A 20,410-nucleotide genomic window follows, 5' to 3' on the forward strand; every position below is an offset into this window, starting at 1 on the left:
TGGCACTCGGAGTGCTTTGTTTTCCTCTCATGAGGAACGTTTGGGTGACTTCGGGAAGGCAGTTTGGGGAGATTAGTCGCCCTGAAGAGGAGGCGATTTGTCGCGGGCTTCTAATCTCCTCGAATCTGCCCGTGTGTCTATGCCCTTACTTACAGTACATTATATTGTTATTCCTTTAAAACACTTTAATTTTTTTGGTATTACTGTTCCTTTAAGGATGGGTATATCACAAGGGTAGACGTAGATGGAGAATGTAGGGCAGACACTTTAGTGATGTATGGGAGTGCCTGAAATCAAGGCTATATGACTCTCCTCCATGTAGCCGTATGCAGCATGCTGTGCTCTTTTCTGTGAAAGCCCCTCCTGGCTTTAATCCATTCCTTTCTTCTAGGAGAGCCATTAGGAACACCAATCAATTAGCTATTGCTAGCTTTAATCACTTTAATCTCTATTACTATTTTCTGTCTTGCAAGAATTACATTCAGCTGCTCTGTGACTTCTAACAGTCACATTACAAGGTTCCACATACATAAGACTATACATACATTTAAATCATGTGCAAGACTGCTTTTTTAATGTTATTATACATTATTGGATATCTGGTTGCATTAAATGAGTGAAAGAATGAATGGCAGAAGATTGCAGCATCATTTGGACTGTGTTCAGCAGAGATGTATCATCAGCTCTGCTACCAAACCGTCCTTATCCTCCTTTTTGTCAGAGACAGTTGGCAAGATGAATCACATGAGCATCAGGCAGGAGAAAGCTGGCAAGGAAAATAAAACAGTAAAATGTGTTATAGTTAAAAAAAATGCAATCTTTGCCCTTTACTGTGCCCTTATCAGATGTAAAACTGAGGCTGGATCCAGCAAAACATGTACTTTTTTCTTATGATACTTAGATTTTCCTTTTATAACTGCTAAAGCTTTGCTTGGCATTACCAGTGAATATCATAACTTTGATAGCTCCTAAAATAAAAGGTCTGGCCACCAAAGCTAGTACAGGGTACGAATTCATCCAAGCTTTCTTATCCGTTAAGGGATATAGGTTATTTTGATCCATTACACTTTATTTACCCCTTATATTTATCTAAGAAGGTTGACAAATTATTTTGCTGTATCTCAGGGCTAAATTAATTTAACACTATACAATGGTATAGTATGCCATAGCTCCTGTAGAGGTAATTAATGTGATAGCTCTTGGTAACGTGAGATATCACTATGCCATGGCCACTCAAGGTTAGCTTGAGATATTACTACACCATAGCTTTGGGGTAGCTACAATATTACTATGCCATGGACATCTACAACAACTTGCAATATCACTATTCCAAAGCTCTGGGTAGCTCAAGATATCACTAGTGAGATAGCTCTGTGGTAGTTTGTTTTATTACGATGCCATAGCTCTGGGGTAGCTTAAGATCTCCTAATGCAATTGATTTGTGGTACCCAAAGATATCACCATTCCATGGCTGTCTAGGGTAGATGAGATATTACAAAGCAAAGTGATAGCGATATCACTTTGCTATAGCTCTGGAGTATATTAAACTTTAACTAATGAGACTGCTTTGTGGTAGCTTAAGGTGTCATTAAGTCATGGCCATCTATTGTAGCTTGAGATATTACTATACTGCTATTCGGCTTTATTGAGTAAATGAGTAAAAAAATAATCATCTTGTAAAGTATTGATAATATATTCATACCTCATCCCTCTTCCTGACTTTACACAACTTATACTTTCAGCTAGATGCTTGTGAACAGCAACTTCGTGACCAAAGTAAACAGATAGCTGGTCTTAAAAATTGCATCACTGTGCTGACATCACAGCCCTCCACTGCTAGTAACCCAGGGAAAGGTGAGTTCTTTAGATTTTATTTTAGACTTTGCAGGGTAAATCTGCTTGTTTTTAGTCACTGTTAGAAATAAAAAGACCTATACAGTAGAACCCCCATTTTACATCCCCTGATTTTAAGTTTTCCCTCACTTTACATTGTTATTTTCTGGTCCCACCTATATATTATACATAATATATTTCCCTGATTTAACATTTTCCTCGATTTCACACCATTTTTTTCTTGTCCTCTGAAAAATGTAAAATGGTGGTTCTACTGTATGTGTTTTGTGGCTGAGTTGTAGGAATACATTTGTTGTGACATCAGAGAGACTTATTTGCTAAATAATTCAGTGATTCGTCTTAACTTTACTTGTGACTTTATTAAACCCTTCTTCTCCCCACCTTGAGATATCCAGAAAAAGCACTTGTGTCTATGGTCTTGCTGGAAATCCAGTGACTTCCCGACCCACCACCCACAATTTGTACAAGTTGTTTTGCACTTTGCACACTGCCGTGCACTTTTAATCAAACTATTTCCACATCATTACTGGAGCAAACTGCTGAAAGTAATATTCCTGCCCTGTCCATTCCAACAGGGTTAATTGTACATTTTATTGGAACATCAGTCTTGGGATAATATGATAAAGTCTTTTACTTGACATATTTTGTAAATGCTTACAAGACAAATTCATTGTCACAGCTGTTGTCGCTTTGCAAGTATAAGGCAGATCCTGTAAAACATTGGAGAGTTTATTTTTAGAGATGCACTGAATCCGGGTATGAAATTTAACATTCAAATTATATACACTTCTATTATAGTTACTGCAGAAATGAGTTGATATCTGCAAAACTGAGCTTCATAGAAGTGTTCGAAAGGGAGCAAATGAGCCAATCTTAAAATGTATAAGGTTGTATAAGTGCCCCAATGCGACATTATACTGGTACACTAATGGGGTTAATTGGACACATGATATTAAAGGGATACTGTCATGGAAAAACATGTTTTTTCCAAAACACATCCGTTAATAGTGCTGCTCCAGCAGAATTCTGCACTGAAAGCCATTTCTCAAAAGAGCAAACAGATTTTTTTGTATTCAGTTTTGAAATCTGACATGGGGCTAGACATTTTGTCAGTTTCCCAGCTGCCCCAGTCATGTGACTTGTGCCTGCACTTTAGGATGGAATTACTTTATGGCAGATTGTTATTTCTCCTACTTAGGGTAAGGCCAGACGAGGAGATTCGGGGAGATTTTGTCGCCTGGCGACTTATCGCCACGTCTTTTGCGCGACTATCTCCCCGAACTGCCTCAGCGTCTTTTCCACATAGGCTACAGCGCAAAATCGCCTGCGCTAATGCACACATGGTGATGCGTTTTCAATAGTAGGCCAAAATTGCCTCAGTGAGGCAACTTTGGGCGACTATTGAAAACGCATCGCCGCGTGTGCATTAGCGCAGGTGATTTTGCGCTGTAGCCTATGGGGAAAAGACGCTGAGGCAGTTCGGAGAGATAGTCGCGCAAAAGACGTGGGGATAAGTCGCCAGGCGACAAAATCTCCCCGAATCTCCTCGTCTGGCCTTACCCTTAATGTAACTGAAACAGTCTCATTGGGACTTGGCTTTTATTATTAAGTGCTGTACTTAGATCTTGCAGGGAGCTGTTATCTTGTGTTAGGGAGCTGATATCTCGTTACCTTCCCATTGTTCTGTTGTTAGGCTGCTGGGGGGGGGTGATATCACGCCAACTTGCATTACAGCAGTAAAGAGTGACTGAAGTTTATCAGAGCACAAGTCACATGGGGCAGCTGGGAAATTGACAATATGTCTAGCCCCATTTCAGATTTCAAAATTGAATATAACAAAATCTGTTTGCTCTTTTGAAAAATGGATTTCAGTGCAGTATTCTGCTGGAGCAGAGCTATTTACTGATGTGTTTTGAAAAAAAACATGTTTTCCCATGATAGTATCCCTTTAAAGATACACCTTAGGGGTCATTTACTGTGACCCCAGATGCAGGCAGTGCTGTATTCATGGGGCACATGCAGTTCTCTGCACTCTATGACAGAGACCGGTGGCAATACAGAAAAGGACAAGGAGCAAGTATTCAAAACACATGGTGGCTTGTGTCCATTTTTTTTGTATTTTACACTAGAATAGTGCGCAGGTCCATTTTTTGGAACCCGTACCCGCAACCTGCAATCTGCAACCCAGACCTGCAAACCGCATTCTTACCCGCTTGGACCCACTACCCGACCCGCGAGTACCTTATCCTCGACCAACTAACCATCAAGAATCAGGAAGTGCTGACATTGTAAACCGGAAGTGACATCATTGGAAGTAGACGTGATCAGAAAAAAAGGAGTAAAACGGGAAGTGCTGTCATTGTAAACCGGAAGTGACATCATCGAAAGTAGACGTGATCAGAAAAAAGGATTAAAAATCGTTATTGAGAAGGCCCAACCCGCAGAACCACTTCTATACCCGCACCAGGAACTTCTACCAGCAACCCGCAGGGTACCGCAGGTTTTTGCAGCTAACCCGCGGGTATCTGTCCTGCTGCAGGACTCTACTTTGCACCCTGTCCTGCACTTTGTAAACTACCCCTCTCCTGAATCAAATCCTCAATATCTTGACCAAGCCACTCAGCCTCCCTGTGCCTCAGGCTTGAAGCTTGGATTATAAATTCTATGTGGTAGGGCTGTGTACGTAACAAAAGACTTGGTAAACTACTGATACATTTAATTAGTAGCACTTGATTAAATGATATTCCACTATGCTAAATAGATTGTGACTATTGTTGGCATGTGCTGTAATATAATTATTTTGTGTGTAGGTGGTGTCCATGCCCCGCCACAGTCTCCTAAGCCGGGGAGCACTGAGGGCTGGAGAAATGAGGGAGCTAATAGTTTTTCATATGAACATCTCCAAGAGGAGCTGAGAGTTTCCATGCAGAGAGAAAAACACTATAAGGTGAGAAACTACAAAGACACAGGTGCAGTTGTACCAAGCAATATTATGCCTACCCCAAAGCAAAGGGGGACTTTTTCACCACTTCTGATCTGTGATGGTAATGACTGGCTTTAACACATTGTATGATGGTTACAATTTAAGTGGGGGTGGTTTATACAACAAGGCAAGGTAAGTGCCACGCCCCAGCCAGCTCATTTGCAGGCAGAGCATGTTGTCCACAGCCAAATATTTCCTTAAAGAACAAGGAATTAACAGGTAAGTAAGTAGAATAACTGGAAGGTGCCCAAGACTTGCCTTCCATCTGTGATTTAAACTTTCTTTCTCCTTTAAAGAGTTTACATTGGCTCTTACCATTGCCATGAATTATTTTTCCAAATAGAATGTCTGCCCAGCCAACAGAGGCATACAGTGACGGGTATTTTGGCAATGGGGCAGCAAATGAACTGCAACATTCTTACTAATTTTACAGATAGCTCTAAATGGAATTTCTACTAAATGCAGTATTCATTCAGCTGCACTGCACTGCTGTTTCTAAAATGTAGCTTATTAACAGTGTAACCTGTGTCTTTACAATTCACCGCCAGCCAATACATGTGCATACATGTATTTGAAAACAGCGTTTATTATCATGCAATTAAACGAGCTAACAATAAATGATGATAAACTTACATATAATAACCATTTTTTTACTGAAAATGTGGTAGCTCCTAAAAAATCTGTTGTTTTTGTTATTATTATTGTTATTATTAATAAAACACAGGGCCAGGGACTGTGCATTGATCAATCCCATTTTTATGCTTCTGAAGCAATTTTAGCCAGATCAGTAGGACTTCCCTTACAGTTTAATAATCAGCCATGGAGTTGGGCTCATTTTCCAGCACAGGGCATCTTAATACTGCTGCAGTAACCTACAGCCACCAATTAGATAGCCACTTTCAGTTTCAAGCTAATTTTTAAATGGCTGCTATGGGTTACTTTGCTGATATAAAATTGCCAGTGTCGGCAAATAAACCCCCAGAAATGTCAAAATAAACTGTTACCAGATAAGAAAAATAAGTATGCAAGCAGCACCTATAGCTACCTACAACAACATTTTCAATACCCCCCCCCCAGCCGAGTACTTCGGTGGCCTGTAACAGTTGTCCTATCACATTGAGGATATCCATGCTGTCCCAAACCTAGAGCCTGGACACTTGCTCAACATGCACATGCATAGGAGTCTGGGTGATGCTTAATATGGGGCTTGGACACACATTTTTTGGCAGTAAAGAGGGGAAATTTGACAGATATCAGGCATTACAATGCACTTTGTCTCCTGCTTGACCTGAGTGGCTATAATTACTTTGGTACCCATTTCTATTGTAGGAGCAACTGGAGAATGAAAGGTTCAAGCTGAGGAAACTAGAGGAATCCCAGAAGGCCTTTGAGTCATTTGTGCATAACAAAAACGGGGAGATCAAGACTCTAAAAATTCTCTTAAAACAAGCCATCGAAAGGCATAAATCAGAAGATAACAAGCTACAGCCTGCCCTTGAGGGAGAGGTACGTATCCCTCACTCACATGTACTTACCGCCCAACACGCCTGTCTAGAAAACCAGTACACTAATAATACATGTTAAAAAAGCAACAAAATTAAATATTATTTATATAGAAATAGAAATAAAAGTAATAGAAAGCCAATTACAACATTCAATTACACAGAGCAAGAGACGTTCCAGCAACCTAGATTTGGCGGAATTTTGTCCAGATTTTCACTAATTAATAGCACCTGCTGATTGGTTGCTATCGGTTACTAGACCTGGACCAAGCTTTGCACTTTTGCCGCCAAAAAAGCTACAGGCCCATACCCAAGTCATGTGCATTGTGGCTTATTCTGTAGGCATTGATATTAAGTCTCTCCCCCTTAACTTGTTTGGCCGATTTTAGACTGGCAAACATTTGACTCACATATTATCACAGGTTTTTTTTCACTATTTTGTTCACAGTGATGGTGAACTTGTAATATCTGAACCCGGAAGGTGTGTTATGAGTAGGGGGTGGTTGTTTTAGTTTAAACTGAGTATGGGCAACCCAGGGGCATCATAAAATGGAATTTAAGTATAGATTCCATTGTCATAAACAGCTTGCCCACTAGGGGATGACATAACCCCACATTTCTCCCATATAATTTTAAGAATCTTTCATTAGTGTTCATGTGTCTTCATCTATGCTAATATTTTATTATCCTTCTCAGAAAAAATTCTGCAGCATCTTTATTAAATTCCCACCCATTTCAATTGCATTTTTGCCTGAGTTGCATGCTAATATCAGATTAAGCTGAATTTTGTTTTCCCTGCTCTGGCCAATTTCTGCTGCCAAAAACAAACGTTCAGGCTTTAATAACCATAAAGGGTAATTTGACCTGGAGTAGCTTATAAAGTAGACATTGTCTCTAATAACAAAGATGTCAACTTTAGTAGTCAGGACCTAGTGTGGCCCAGGTGGATTCTAGGGAGGAAACCCTATAAGGATGTAGCACATTCCATTCTCCATAGCGCAATTTATTATTAAAAAAAGAGATTGGTTGTAAATACATTTTGGGGTACAATATTTATCCTCCCACATAATTTGGTATCTGTACAAGGCTGAAATAAGAGAAGAGAGGTTAAAAATGTGCTCTGGGAACCCAATGTCTCTATATACTCCAATGGTATAGTTTGTGCTATAACCCTCACAATAAGCATTTGGCATATTTATAAAGCAGTGCATTTATAGAGACGGTAACCCATAAATGAGAACTATTTTTTTTTTTATTTCATCCATATAAATGCAATAAAACTCATACACTGGTGCGATTGCAATGTATAAAAGCCTATAACCAACAAAAATTCTGCTATAATAAAAATTCAATCTGAAGATTTATTTTACTTTCTTTAAGGTGAAAAGTAAAACATTACAAGATTCCACAGGAGCTGTCTCTGCCCTTGACTGTTCCAGGTATGTTACATAATGTATACCAGTAAGGTGATTTATTTATTTCTCTATACAGGCTGTGGGCAAAGTTAGCAAGTAATTCACATTGTTGCGCTGCCTGCTCTTTCAGCATCAGCAACATCGGCCACTCTTCTTTTGCTTGATGGGTCTCAATCAGGGTTTTCATCTGAAATTGCTAACTTTCACCAGAATTAGTGTTAACCCCCATTCACTGAAAAGCATTGAAAACACACCAAATATATATCCGAAACAGGCAGCATTGGACAGAGCTGAAGGTGAGAATGATGGCATGTCCTAGGTCTTATAGGGTGTGTCCAAGATGCACCAAAACATAAAGGCACCAGGTTAGAATCTCTCTTGGTGTATATTTACCTGAACTTTTTTCTTAAACGTGCTTGCTCCCCCCTTATGGGAGCACTTACTGAAAACAATGTTTCTCCATGAGATGAATAGTCAAGAAGTCATTATTTAAACATATTTCTATTCTGGTCATTTTTTTATTTCATACTATTGATAAAGAAGACTTCTTTTTAGCATGCATGTTCAGGTAAGAGTCACATTAACTTTGTGATCCAAACTCAAAGAAAACTAATGTATCTTGAACAGAATTCTTCATGTGTAGAGGGGTAGTTAAGATGGCCATACATGTACCAATAATATTGTACAAAATGATTGGTTTACTTATGTACCATGGATATCAGTCGGAACTGGCAGCAACAATATCATCTGCCATGGATATTGGACTGTTTGGGGATCGGGCAGCTGCTGACACACCATGTAGATGGTTCATTGGCGGATGAAGAGCTGAAGAACAATCTCAAAGGCGTGCATTATTGGATCAGTACAAAGGCGCTCATATCTTGAATAGACCCTGTGTGCTTTCCATCCGATCGGTCAACCCTTGTATGGCTGCCTTTAGCTAAAAAACAAAAGGAAGAAGAGTAAGATTGTGAAATATTGATGTGCTTTTAGATGGAAATTTGACATTCTAGTCCAGCTGCAGGGGCATTTTACACAAAATATCTCACTTTGGTTAAATCTGGTTTTAAGTTATTGGAATATGCATTTCTATGAACATAAAAGTCACTAATGCATGATTTCCTGCAGTATGACAGGACAAGTCTAAAGGAGAGAAACCTTGTGGCTTCAAAGTTCATCCAAAGCTCATTTAAAACAGACATTATTTTAATTACATCCTGTTGCATGTGGCTGCTTTTCTGCTTCCCACAGTCTGAAGACCAAATCTATGTAAGACAGAGCCCCATAGCAGTACTAACTAACCTCGGGTTCCGCCAACACAGTTTTTTTTCAGGTTTAGTACACAACAGAGCACTCATTTTGGGTGAAGTGTGCAATGTATTTGTGTCTCTGTACCCTCCTTAGGAACCAGCCAATTATCTTACTTCCTGGTTTGCACGACACATCTGATAATTTACTGTGGCCTCTCACTTCTTCGTCTTCTGGCACCAATTACTAACCTCTTTTCTCTGCACGTGTAGAAGAAAGGAAACCACCCATGATGTGCTTCTCTGAAAAATGCCTTTCTGAGTTCTAAGTCATTATCAAAATATCTAACAAACCATATTGGAACTGCTGTTTTGAAAAGGGACCTTGCACTTGGCCAAAGAACACACAGGGCCATGAATGTCGGTCCATAGAGTGATGACTCTGCATGTGCTCTCCTTGGCTTGAAAGCTTAATGTTCTGCTCCAGAGGTCCAACTTAATACTTCACTTTTCTGAATTTTTTCCCTTCCCTCCACCTTTCCCCTATAAAACAGTGACTCTGACAGGTTCTCCTCCTGTTACTCACAATGGGTGTTAAATGGCGCTGGACAAATGGAAAGGCTGGTTAACTAATGCAAATGCTGCAGTGCACCCATACGAACCAAACAGAACCTATGTTATTTAAATTAGCCCGAGGAAATCAATTGAAATCTGAAAACATGAGATGGGGCCCTTCACCTAATCACATCAAAGAACATTTTGCAAAATGTTTTGAAGCCACATATTCACAAATGTTATAGCCAGAAGTCAATCAGCACATTTAGAATTTGTAAATTTTGCTAAAATTTTGTCTTATCCTTATTGCCTCTTTGTTATTTGTGTTTTTATATGCTCTTGATAAATGATCCTTCTCTCTAAAGTTTATGACACAGAGAAATATAAAATCGTACATTAATTCTTTATTTAGCAATATATTTGTTTTGTTTTTTACATTTGCAGGCAAGGCATTGAACAAATTTTCTCAGAAATGAAAGAGGAATTCAGTCACATTTGCAGGTTAACAAGAAAACAAAGCCTGCACCTCAATACATTTCTGTTGAAGAAGGAGAATTCCTCTGGTAATCCGAACTTCTCTTGTTATTCAAAAACTCTTTCCAAGTAACGTTGACATTGGCTATAGGTGTTGAATCTTTTTACTGCCCACTCACTGCAAAATATTTATTTGAAATTTAACAGGAAATGAAGGCTCGATGGGATTAAGGACTTCTTTTAACCATATGACTCATATACTATTAACAAGGGGAAGAAGTGCAGAACACTATAGGGTGCCAGAGCAAATAAAAATTCAGCACAAGGTGCAGAATGTGGCATTGGTTGGAGTAGACAAGCCCAATCTGATCTTTTGGGTTTAGTTTTTACATTCAATAAATAGAAAATAAACAAGTTAGTCATTATTCTTTATTCCATTTTTTCTGCAGAAATTCCTCTTCAATGTTCCATGCCTATTCAGTGCACAGATGAACAAAACGAAGAAGAACAAGACATTGCATCCAGTGTTAAAAGTGATAAATCGTCTTTTGGATCTATAACACCTCGTGGACTGGGAGCAGACGATGAGAGCATTTTTGTAGAATCCCTCTCAGAATTCAGTGTCAAATTCCCACCAAACGATGATGACTCTGAATTCTTACAAAGCAACCCTGAAAAATTACATATTCCTGTTTTAACTCAACACCCTAATCAGTTGCATACTCAAGCACCAATTCTTATCAACAACTTAAGTACAAAGCAGCCCAACACAACAGATACTCACCACTTAACAGGGGGCTCTTGTAACCTGGAAACCGTAAATCATGCCGATTTGGGGAATAACTACCGGGGCAGCAATTTGCAAACTGCAGAGGACAGTGACCTTCTTCAGGCTGTCAGCAGCCCAGTGAGAAAATACACAAACACTTTCTATAGTCCTGAAATCCAGGATGCTCCTGAATCAGCAGAAACACCAGGAAGGACAGTTAGAGGACCACATCAGGTAATTTTTTCAATATGTATAGAAGAAAATTACCTTCATTCTGTTTATCCAAAGGTTTAGCGGTGCTTTTGCTCCCTGGATGTCTGGCTAGGCATCACTGTTTAGCATTTAGGTAGATGACCATAGTGAAGGCAGAGTTATCCACCTAAAATACTGAACTCCATAAGAAGCTCGTCTATGGCTCAGTAAAATCAACCTAGTTAACTGTACAGTTTTAAAATGCCAATTTGGACTGTCATTTGCATTTGGGTGGGTTGTTGACTAACTTAGGAATTATTTCCAAAATTAATTTTCTGACAACTCCATTGCTTTTTCTTTTGCTCCTAAATAATGATTTTAATGAGCTCTGGTCATTGAACATGTGGGTGTTTCTAGTGGTTGGTTAACTACTGGAAAAAAATCTTATGCTCTACAGAGCTGGAATAGGATCTTGGTCCTGTGTTCTTGTCTTACTCTTGTGGGTTTTGTTTTTGCTTGTGTGCTGAGATTTCAGTAGATGGCAGCCTGTATTGTCTATTTTCTTTCCATACCAGAACACTAGAAACAGCTGGTGTGTGATTACAAGTTGATGGGAAAGTAGGCAGCTTAAAAAATTCAAGCGAATTGGTGTTGAGCTGTCAAAAGGCACAGGGCAGAAGGTTAGATAATTGACTTTCGCACCAGGGTGAAGGGGGAGATCTTGAAATGACTTTGGTTAGTGAGATTCAGGATCAGATGTGGAAGCAGTTTTTCCAGCATGATTATAAAAAATGTGTTAATAAAAGGAACAGAAAGATCTAGAAATGTAAAGTAAGCCAACAATTGTTTAGTTATGGTCTGATTTTTCACTCCAAGCATATTAATCTAAGGTCATTATTGCGGGGCAGCTGTGATTGGACTTAAAAATAACACCCCTTTGACAGCATTTCCTAGAAGTGTCCATGATCTATATGGGGGAATTAAAAAAAAAAATGTGCACAGTTTGTATCAGTCTAGTAACCCATTGCAACCATTACAGATAGCATTTAGTGGACAGCTGTTTGAGAGCAAAGATCTGATTGGTTACTATAGGTTCCTAGATTCTATGGGTTCCTATAGATTCTTGAATTAGAATGGTGAAAGGTACTATTTATGAATAGTATTAATTATGACTACATACTTTGTTCAAACCCAAAAACCTATGATGAAGTGCCTGCTGCAAGAATCCAATATTGCCTACTGCAAAACAAAATATGAATTTTTACCAACTAGTTGCCAGCTTTTTTGCTCCGAAAACTCCGGAAGCTATTTTTGTACTGTTGTACATACCCAGTAAATAGCCTTCTCTTTCTCCGAAGACAGTAGGTATCAGACTTCTTGGGGGTCGAGCCACAGCCACATTTTCTGTCCCAACATTTGATGATGACCCATTAATATATAACAGTCTTATAGATGTCTGAAAACACTATAATGGTCAACCTATACTAGTGTTAGGAATATCCCTTTAAGCAATAAGAATTGCCTTTTAGACTGCCCCCAACCAGCTTGTTGGGGATAACAAATTGTAATAACCTACTAGATTAATAGGAAGATAAAAGTAGTTGATAACTAGCGACAGCTATAAGTAAAATATTAGATTTTGGTGCTGGGAGGGCATGGAATAAAGGGATGTTTTCTTGACATTCTGGAAATTTGAAAGAATATCTGATATATTCTGTTACACCTGTTGTCTCATTTATAACATATCTAGTTGAATAAGATGGAAATTAGAAGACTGTATGTACAGTGTGACCACACGTAACCATTTTTAGAAGCGATGTTCATTGTTTTAATGAACTGAAATATGGAACATTTGGTGTTCCAGCTGTTGGAGAAATAAAATTCCCAGCAACCCCAACCCCTCAGTTTCTAAATCATTTTTAGACGTTATTAGAAATAGTTTAGGAGGCCGAGTGGATAGTTGTTGATATCCAGTATATGCAATATCACAAAATTATTTTGCTAGAATTTAGTTTTGTGTATTTAGTTAGTTGTTGCATCATTTGTTGAAGTCAATACGACATGGATTTATGAGCTGTGACTTAAGCGGCAATAGGAAAATTGAATTTTGTTTATTAACATGCTAGACTTTATTATACAACAGTCCCAGTTGGTAAGAAGACACAATGTAGAGACAGTATGGCAGGCATTAGTTGGGAGAAATGCATGGTCCGTAAAGAGAAAGGTCAGGTAAAACAGACATTTCATGGCAGTTGAAAACACAATTGTTTCTGACACGATGTGCCAATATGGCAGATAATAGTGATTCATGGAATGTTTCAACACATATTCATCACATCTACATGCTGCCAAATAATTGCCTCCCCCCAGGCACAATATGCTTTCTTACATTTCCTAAAAACATTTAAAACGGCATCTGTACACAACTCTACTGTAATCTTGAGACTGACATGCTTGCATGGACATCCCGAGATACGCTCAAGAGATTCCATATGGCCTGTATGTTTCTGTCCCTACCCTTCAACGAAAGTGAGTTGTGTTTCTAAACATTCCTATTTATAACATTTCTCGAGCAGAATGGTTTATTTACTTGTAAATGATTCCAAGGATACTGAACGAGCCTGGAAGGCTGTCATACATTACTTTCTATCGTCATCAGAATTTCTCGGTTTGGTGAAAAAATCTAATATACTTTGGGGAACATGAAGTATAAATACTCCTCCTATAAAACCATCTGCTCTTTGGTTGCTTCAAATGGCAATATAAAATAAGTCATAAACTGAGTTATCTGATGGATTTTTCCATGAGCCAAACAGTCGGATATTGTCCAGTTTGGACACAGACCTGGCTGCCTTTGCACCAGTTATCTGCTTCTTGACCAATTTAATAAGTAAGGTAAGTGGAGGGAACTGTAGTCTCTATCCCTTATAGGTTTGTATTTGGTATTGTATTATTTTGTAGACTGGATTTCATTCTGGACAGCCAAACTGTGATCCAGCAGGCCCAAGTGACAGTTCTCCTAAGGTGCCTGTAGATGCACCAGTAGTGGGGCAATGTGGTCAACCTGGTGCATATATAGCTACCTTAAAGGGCTAGTTCACTTTGAAATTAACTTTTAGTATGATGTAGAGAATGATATTCTTTTTATTCAGCAGCTCTCTCTAGTTTGCAATCTGGTTTCTAGGGTCCAAATTACCCTAGCAACCATGCATTTATTTGAATAAGAGACTGGAATACGAATAGGAGATAGAGAGATTAGAAAAAAAGAAGAGTATTAAAACGTAGCAATTACAATACATTTGTAGCCTTGCGGAGCATTTGTTTTGTAGATGGGGCCAATGACCACCATTAAAAGCTGGAAAAAGTCAGAGGCAAATTATTCAAAAACTATAAAAAAGAAAAAATGAAGACCAACTGAATTAGCCATTCTATAGCATACTAAAAGTTAACTAAAACATGAATCACTTCCCTCACACTATACAGCTCTTCTGGATGTGAAGAGCATCATTAAGATCATTATTTATAGATAATATGAGAGGTGAACACACATTCTGACAGTTAGATGTGACAATACATAAAAGGGGGAAGTCACTAAGGGGACCAAAATTTATTCAATATGACACTCAGTATGTATTGGCTTATAATCATGTAGCATTCTTAAATAGTATTCCATCCAAATGTGGCATGAACTTCCGTTATAATAAATAGAATAATACATTTCTTTACAGGTATAAATTCATGAGATCTGCTGTAAAATTCCAAAAGCTATTAACTGACAGTTATATGTGGTAGAACAGGTCCATTCAGCATGTGTATGATTGGTAAATGGAAGTTTTCACATTAAAATAGGGACCTTGCCACTCTTAGGTTGCTGTAGTTTGAGTTAAACATTTTCAAATTCCTTCCTGAATCCAAAAGGGCAATTGGTCCAGCCCCTCAATCGACTTTATATAAAAATTGTTAATAAGTAAACGTGTATATATTTTATAGTTTCAGCTGTTTCTTGAAACCATCTTTTCTATCTGCCCTCCAGATCAGGGAGGGTATTCCTCAACTTTACAGCTCTCATTCTTTTTCACCTTAAAGGAGAACTAAACCCCCCTAAACTGCCTGCCAATGCTCCCCTCCCTGCACTGTGCATTAGTAAAAAAAACAACCCCTTAAAAGAATCTGACCCTAAAATGCAGTGGAGCTCCAGGGCACCATTCTCCGCTGCTTCGTATTCTTTCAGGGCTCAAGGGCGATTTGAGTATGCACAGTTAAAGCCGATTCCTTACTTGGCCCAACTGTGCATGCTCCCACAGGCTTTGTGTCGGGATTGAGCCCCAAAAGAATATGAAGGGGTGGAAGATGGTGCACTGTAGCTCTGCTGCGCTGCATTTTAGGATCATATTTTTTTAAGGGGCTGTTTTTTTTACTAATGCACAGTGCAAGGGGGGGCAATTGCAGACAAATAAGGTGGGGGTTAGCTCTCCTTTAAGAAGCATCTTCCTTTATTGCAATCTGTAAAGATGCCCTTGTGTTCTTCACAACAGTCTACTCATGGACATGAATTTACAAAAGTTACTTCATTTCATACAAGGAGTTCTATCTATACGTTCTCACTTTTTATGATAGTTGCCCTTTATGTCCCCTGTGAGAATGTAGAAAGGATACTGTAATATTATAAGACCTATTTCAAAATCAAACTACATTGCCTTCACCTGTATGTCACTTATTCCAGTCTTACACAATTATTTATCAATACAAACACATCTTGCCAGAATCCACCTCTATGATCCGCTCTTTTACGTCATTGACAAGCCTATTTACATTATTGACCATCTGTAATGGTGTAAAAAATAGAAACTGTCATTATAGATTTTTAGTACTTGTTCTTAGTACTTATTTGATAAAACTTATTTGATAAACTTTAAACTTTACAGTTGGCTCCATCTTTGTCATTCTGTCTTGCATTATCTTCTATTGCTTTCAGAGCACTTTTTTTAATGCTGTAGGCCAGTGCTGAAACAATCTAGCAGTTCTTGTACAATGCAGTAATTAACAGATAACACAAACCTGGAAGCATCATTTACACCCACTCACTCACTCACATTCACTGAATGGTTTGCAGTGTGCACCAGATAAACTCTGCTAATTTTACTTGGTTCCATTTCATAATCTCAATGCTGGGAGACACAAATAAATACCGTATATACTCGTGTATAAGCCGACCCGTGTATAAGCCGAGGTACCTAATTTTACCTACAAAAACTGGGAAAACTTATTGACTCGCGTATAAGCCTAGGGTGAGAAATGCAGCAGCTACTGGTAAGTTTCAATAATCATGTCACGCCTCCACACACCATGCCTACTTACACATTTAGGGTGACAGACAAAAGACCACAGTAGGAATCACACACAGACACAAAAGAGAGGGGGGGGGGGACAGACTATATGCAGCCTACAGACAGTCCATGCTGTTAATGATGATCACATACCGTACATGTCAGGCTGCAGAAGTGCGAGGCGCTCCCCCCGCAGTCAGTGGTAGCGTCTGTCCGTGTGTCCCACTCTGCCCTGTCCTGCGCCTTCTAAGCTGCTGCTGCCGGTCTCGCCTCACTCTCTCCTCTGTTGTCCCTCAGCTCTGCCGCCCGCTGTCTGGCTCATCCCCACGGACTCTCCCAGCCGCACACAGCCGGGCTCAGACCTCTCTCTCTCTCTCTCTCTAGCAGACAGTCCATGCTGTTAATGATGATCACATACCGTACATGTCAGGCTGCAGAAGTGCGAGGCGCTCCCCCCGCAGTCAGTGGTAGCGTCTGTCCGTGTGTCCCACTCTGCCCTGTCCTGCGCCTTCTAAGCTGCTGCTGCCGGTCTCGCCTCACTCTCTCCTCTGTTGTCCCTCAGCTCTGCCGCCCGCTGTCTGGCTCATCCCCACGGACTCTCCCAGCCGCACACAGCCAGGCTCAGACCTCTCTCTCTCTCTCTATGGCGCCCTCCCTGACTCTCTCCTCCTCCGACACCACTAGCAGCAGCACGCCTTGCAGGGAGCGTGCACCGCGGGCACACACACTCCCTAGCCTGGGAGTCAGGGGCGTCAGCCAGGCAGCAGTCAGCAAGAGAGGGAAGGCGCAGGCGCAGCCATCAGCACGGAAGAGGTAATTTTTTTTAACTGACCCGCGTATAAGCCGAGGCAGCATTTTTCAGCTTATTTTGGGAGCTGAAAAACTCGGCTTATACGCGAGTATATACGGTACCTTCTCTCCCACATTAAAAAATGAGCCTTGGGCAGTTGTACCTAAAACTACAAGCAGGTAAATAAAAAGACTATAGTTTCTTTCTTTCTTTCTTTCTTTCTTCAGATGGTTCCATTTATAATTTTAAGGGTGTTTTTTTTTTTTACTTCCAGGCATTGTTAAAAAATAGCTATTTTTAATAAATATTAATAATAACAACAATAAATATACTTCTATAGTCATATGAATTATATAATATGCTATCATTATAAAAAATACTTAATATATTATTCTATAAAATACCTTTTTAAAATAGTACAATACATTTTTTGAATACCTTCATCCATTTACCTAATTTTTAGTAAATTTTTCTTTATCTACAGTCTTAGATTGAACTTTATTAGAGATAAGATTATATTTTGCATAAATTTTCCTAGTGAATGTTTCAGGTTTCATTTGCCAATATTTTCCTGCTAAGAAGTGGATACCGTATAATAACAAGGTTCAAGCAATGACCATGAGCTTTCCTTTTTGTGCAGGATGTTTGGAAGCCCGTTATGCATCAAGAAAAGGATCTTCCAGCTCCAGGTTACAGAAAATGGGATCAGAACAGCTCTGACGTGTGTGAGTTCTGTAAAGCTGTTTTTCCAACTGCAAGGAGATCTCATGAAGACTTTTTTAGGCATCTTAATTCACACTTCAACGATGGACAACCGAGAACGAACTTCCTGGAGTAACAGTGCTGAAACATTGAACTGACCATCTCCTTGCACCATGCTATTTTTTTTTTATAATTACCATTAAGAATCAAGAATACTGTGGGGCATTTAAGTATTGTATATTATAGATTGTATTATATTTGTTTATTTTTCTCTAATAGCTTCCAATTTTTTGAAATATTAAATATCTCTAGGTAGACACCTTAAATAGAAATAAATGTCAGCATATTTGAGCTATTTAAAAGTTTTATTCCATAACCAAAAAACATTGTTCATGATTAGAGAGAGGTTTGTGTCTTTACATGTTCCCATATATACAACTAACTACATCCACTCATGATTGGGTTAGTATGTATACATTTGTATGATAGAAACATAATAATCTGCATAATTAAGATGAACAAACTGAAATATCATCATCATTTATTTATATAGCGCTGTCAAGATACGAAGTGCTTTGTATTCAAAAGGTAATTCAAGCAACCAGATTGGAAGAAGGAAACGCTAAATCGGCATGCAGCCAATCAGAACATTAGAATGGACAAAAAAAACAATAGCTACATAAAGTAGAAACAGAATCAAAATCTTTGTTGCACCTGAAATGTATTTTTTTTAATTTCCACGTTTGCCTTTCTTTTGAGAATTAAAAAAAAACAAATGAAATTGCTTAACACAAGTATAGTGATATAAATATATAGTAAATAAATTCCCTTTACCAACTATTAACTGTTTAGGCTCTTAAATATATTGCAAGAACATATTATTTCAAGGACAAACTGTATAGGTATTTATATAAAAGCATCATTGAAAAAATTAAAAGAATTTCTAAAGTTTAAACATTAACATGTAAAGTTTTTTTTGTATGTTTGATATTTATTTTGATGCTGCAACTATTTTAAAATGATTTATATAGAAACCATTTGTATAACAGTGGAATTGAAACCAGATTCAAATTTTACAATTTACATTTGTTTATGTAAAACTGTATAAAAAAAGTTGTGAAATAAAGAACCGAAATAGAAAAACTTTTTTTTTATATTTATCTTTCCCATGTTTAATAAAATGTTATTTGCATTAAAATAGGGGTTTGTTTGAAACCAAGAAAATCCTAGTTGTTTTACTTACACTAAATATAACTTTTGATATATATATATATATATATATATTGTACATTTACTGTAGATTGTATTAATCTTATGTCCCAAGGAAGCAATAAAATACTTTTTAACTTTTTAAAATGTTGTTTTTATGTAAACTATCTCTGTTCAATGCATTCTGTCATAAATTTATATTGATATTTGTTGATATCTTAATTTATGTTCTCAGAGTTTCGTGATGGTTACTATTTGTTAAAAAAAAACAATACATTTATTTAAAAAATTGTCATTTAATATTAGCCATTTGTTCCAATGTTTGAAACCTTAATCCCTATTAGCAATTTGCAGCAGGGATTAATAGGGGTGTTAGAGCTCAGCACTACTTAAGACCTCCAACACCCCATAGAGCAGAATGGTATTGAAAGTAGTTGAACACTTTCTGCCAAACACACATTCTTCTTTGATGTGAAACAGTTTGGGGCAAAGATTTATCAAAAGTTGTGATTGTGAGTTTTTACTATGATTTTAGTTTAAATGCGGTTTTCTGAACTCAAAAGTTCACAATTTATCCAGAATCTAAAATCTGGCAAGCTTTTGTACAACTCAATGGGAGGTGTTTTTTCAGAATTTAAGCTGTTTCAAAAGATTTTGCAGACTTTTTGCCGTTGAATACTCCATTTTTTTTTTTAAAAAAAAAACATGTAAACAGCCATTAATGGGCAGATTTATGAAAGGTCAAATTTTAAACTCTAATAAATTCAAATATACTCACAACTCGAATGGGAGGTTATTTAAGAAAAAATGTAAATGTCTAATATTCAATCTAATAGGAACGATCTGAAAATTAGATTCGTATTGATTCGAGTTTTCCCTCCGAAAAAAACTCGAATATCAGGAAGGCTATAAACATCTCCAAATGACTCAACGGACCTCTGCCATTGACTTGTACATGAACTTGGCAGGTTTTAGGTGGCGAATATTCGAATGGGCATGGTCAAGGTGTAATAAATCTCACATTTACATCGAATCGAATAGGGAGATTAAAATTTGAATGGGTGAATTCTGACACCAAAAAAAATTTGAGAATTCAAATTTACAATTCGACCCTTAATAAATCTACCCTTAAGTGTGTGGATAATATCTCAACTGTGTAGTTTCTTCTGATTTTGCGTTCAATACATTAGTAAGTACTGCTTCTTTCACAATTATTTTCCTGGGGGTTAGCAGTACTTATATAGGGGCAGATTTATCAAGGGTGGAATTTCGAAGATAAAAATACTTTGAAATTCTACCATCGAATTAAAATACTTCAACTTCGAATATGGAAGTTAAAGGGATACTGTCATGGGAAAAAAAAAATTTTCAAAATGGATCAGTTAATAGTG

At 38.1% G+C, this 20,410-nt stretch overlaps 1 protein-coding gene across 8 annotated transcripts in view; it reads left to right on the forward strand.

Moving 5' to 3' along the window:
- tank.L (TRAF family member associated NFKB activator L homeolog) overlaps positions 1–19,225 on the forward strand; it is a 42,306-nt gene extending 23,081 nt beyond the window's left edge. For 7 of the 8 annotated variants that reach the window (XM_041575730.1, XM_041575733.1, XM_041575731.1 and 4 more), the window contains 7 exons: positions 1,743–1,854; positions 4,665–4,801; positions 6,167–6,343; positions 7,720–7,778; positions 10,001–10,119; positions 10,480–11,033; positions 17,749–19,225. In XM_041575730.1, the coding sequence (XP_041431664.1) occupies positions 1,743–1,854; positions 4,665–4,801; positions 6,167–6,343; positions 7,720–7,778; positions 10,001–10,119; positions 10,480–11,033; positions 17,749–17,946 (1,356 nt within the window). In that variant the 3' untranslated portion in view covers positions 17,947–19,225. 8 annotated transcript variants of the gene reach the window in all.
- The last annotated feature ends 1,185 nt before the right edge of the window (positions 19,226–20,410 follow it).

Source organism: Xenopus laevis, chromosome 9_10L (assembly GCF_017654675.1).
Source record: "Xenopus laevis strain J_2021 chromosome 9_10L, Xenopus_laevis_v10.1, whole genome shotgun sequence".
Lineage (NCBI taxonomy): Eukaryota > Metazoa > Chordata > Amphibia > Anura > Pipidae > Xenopus > Xenopus laevis.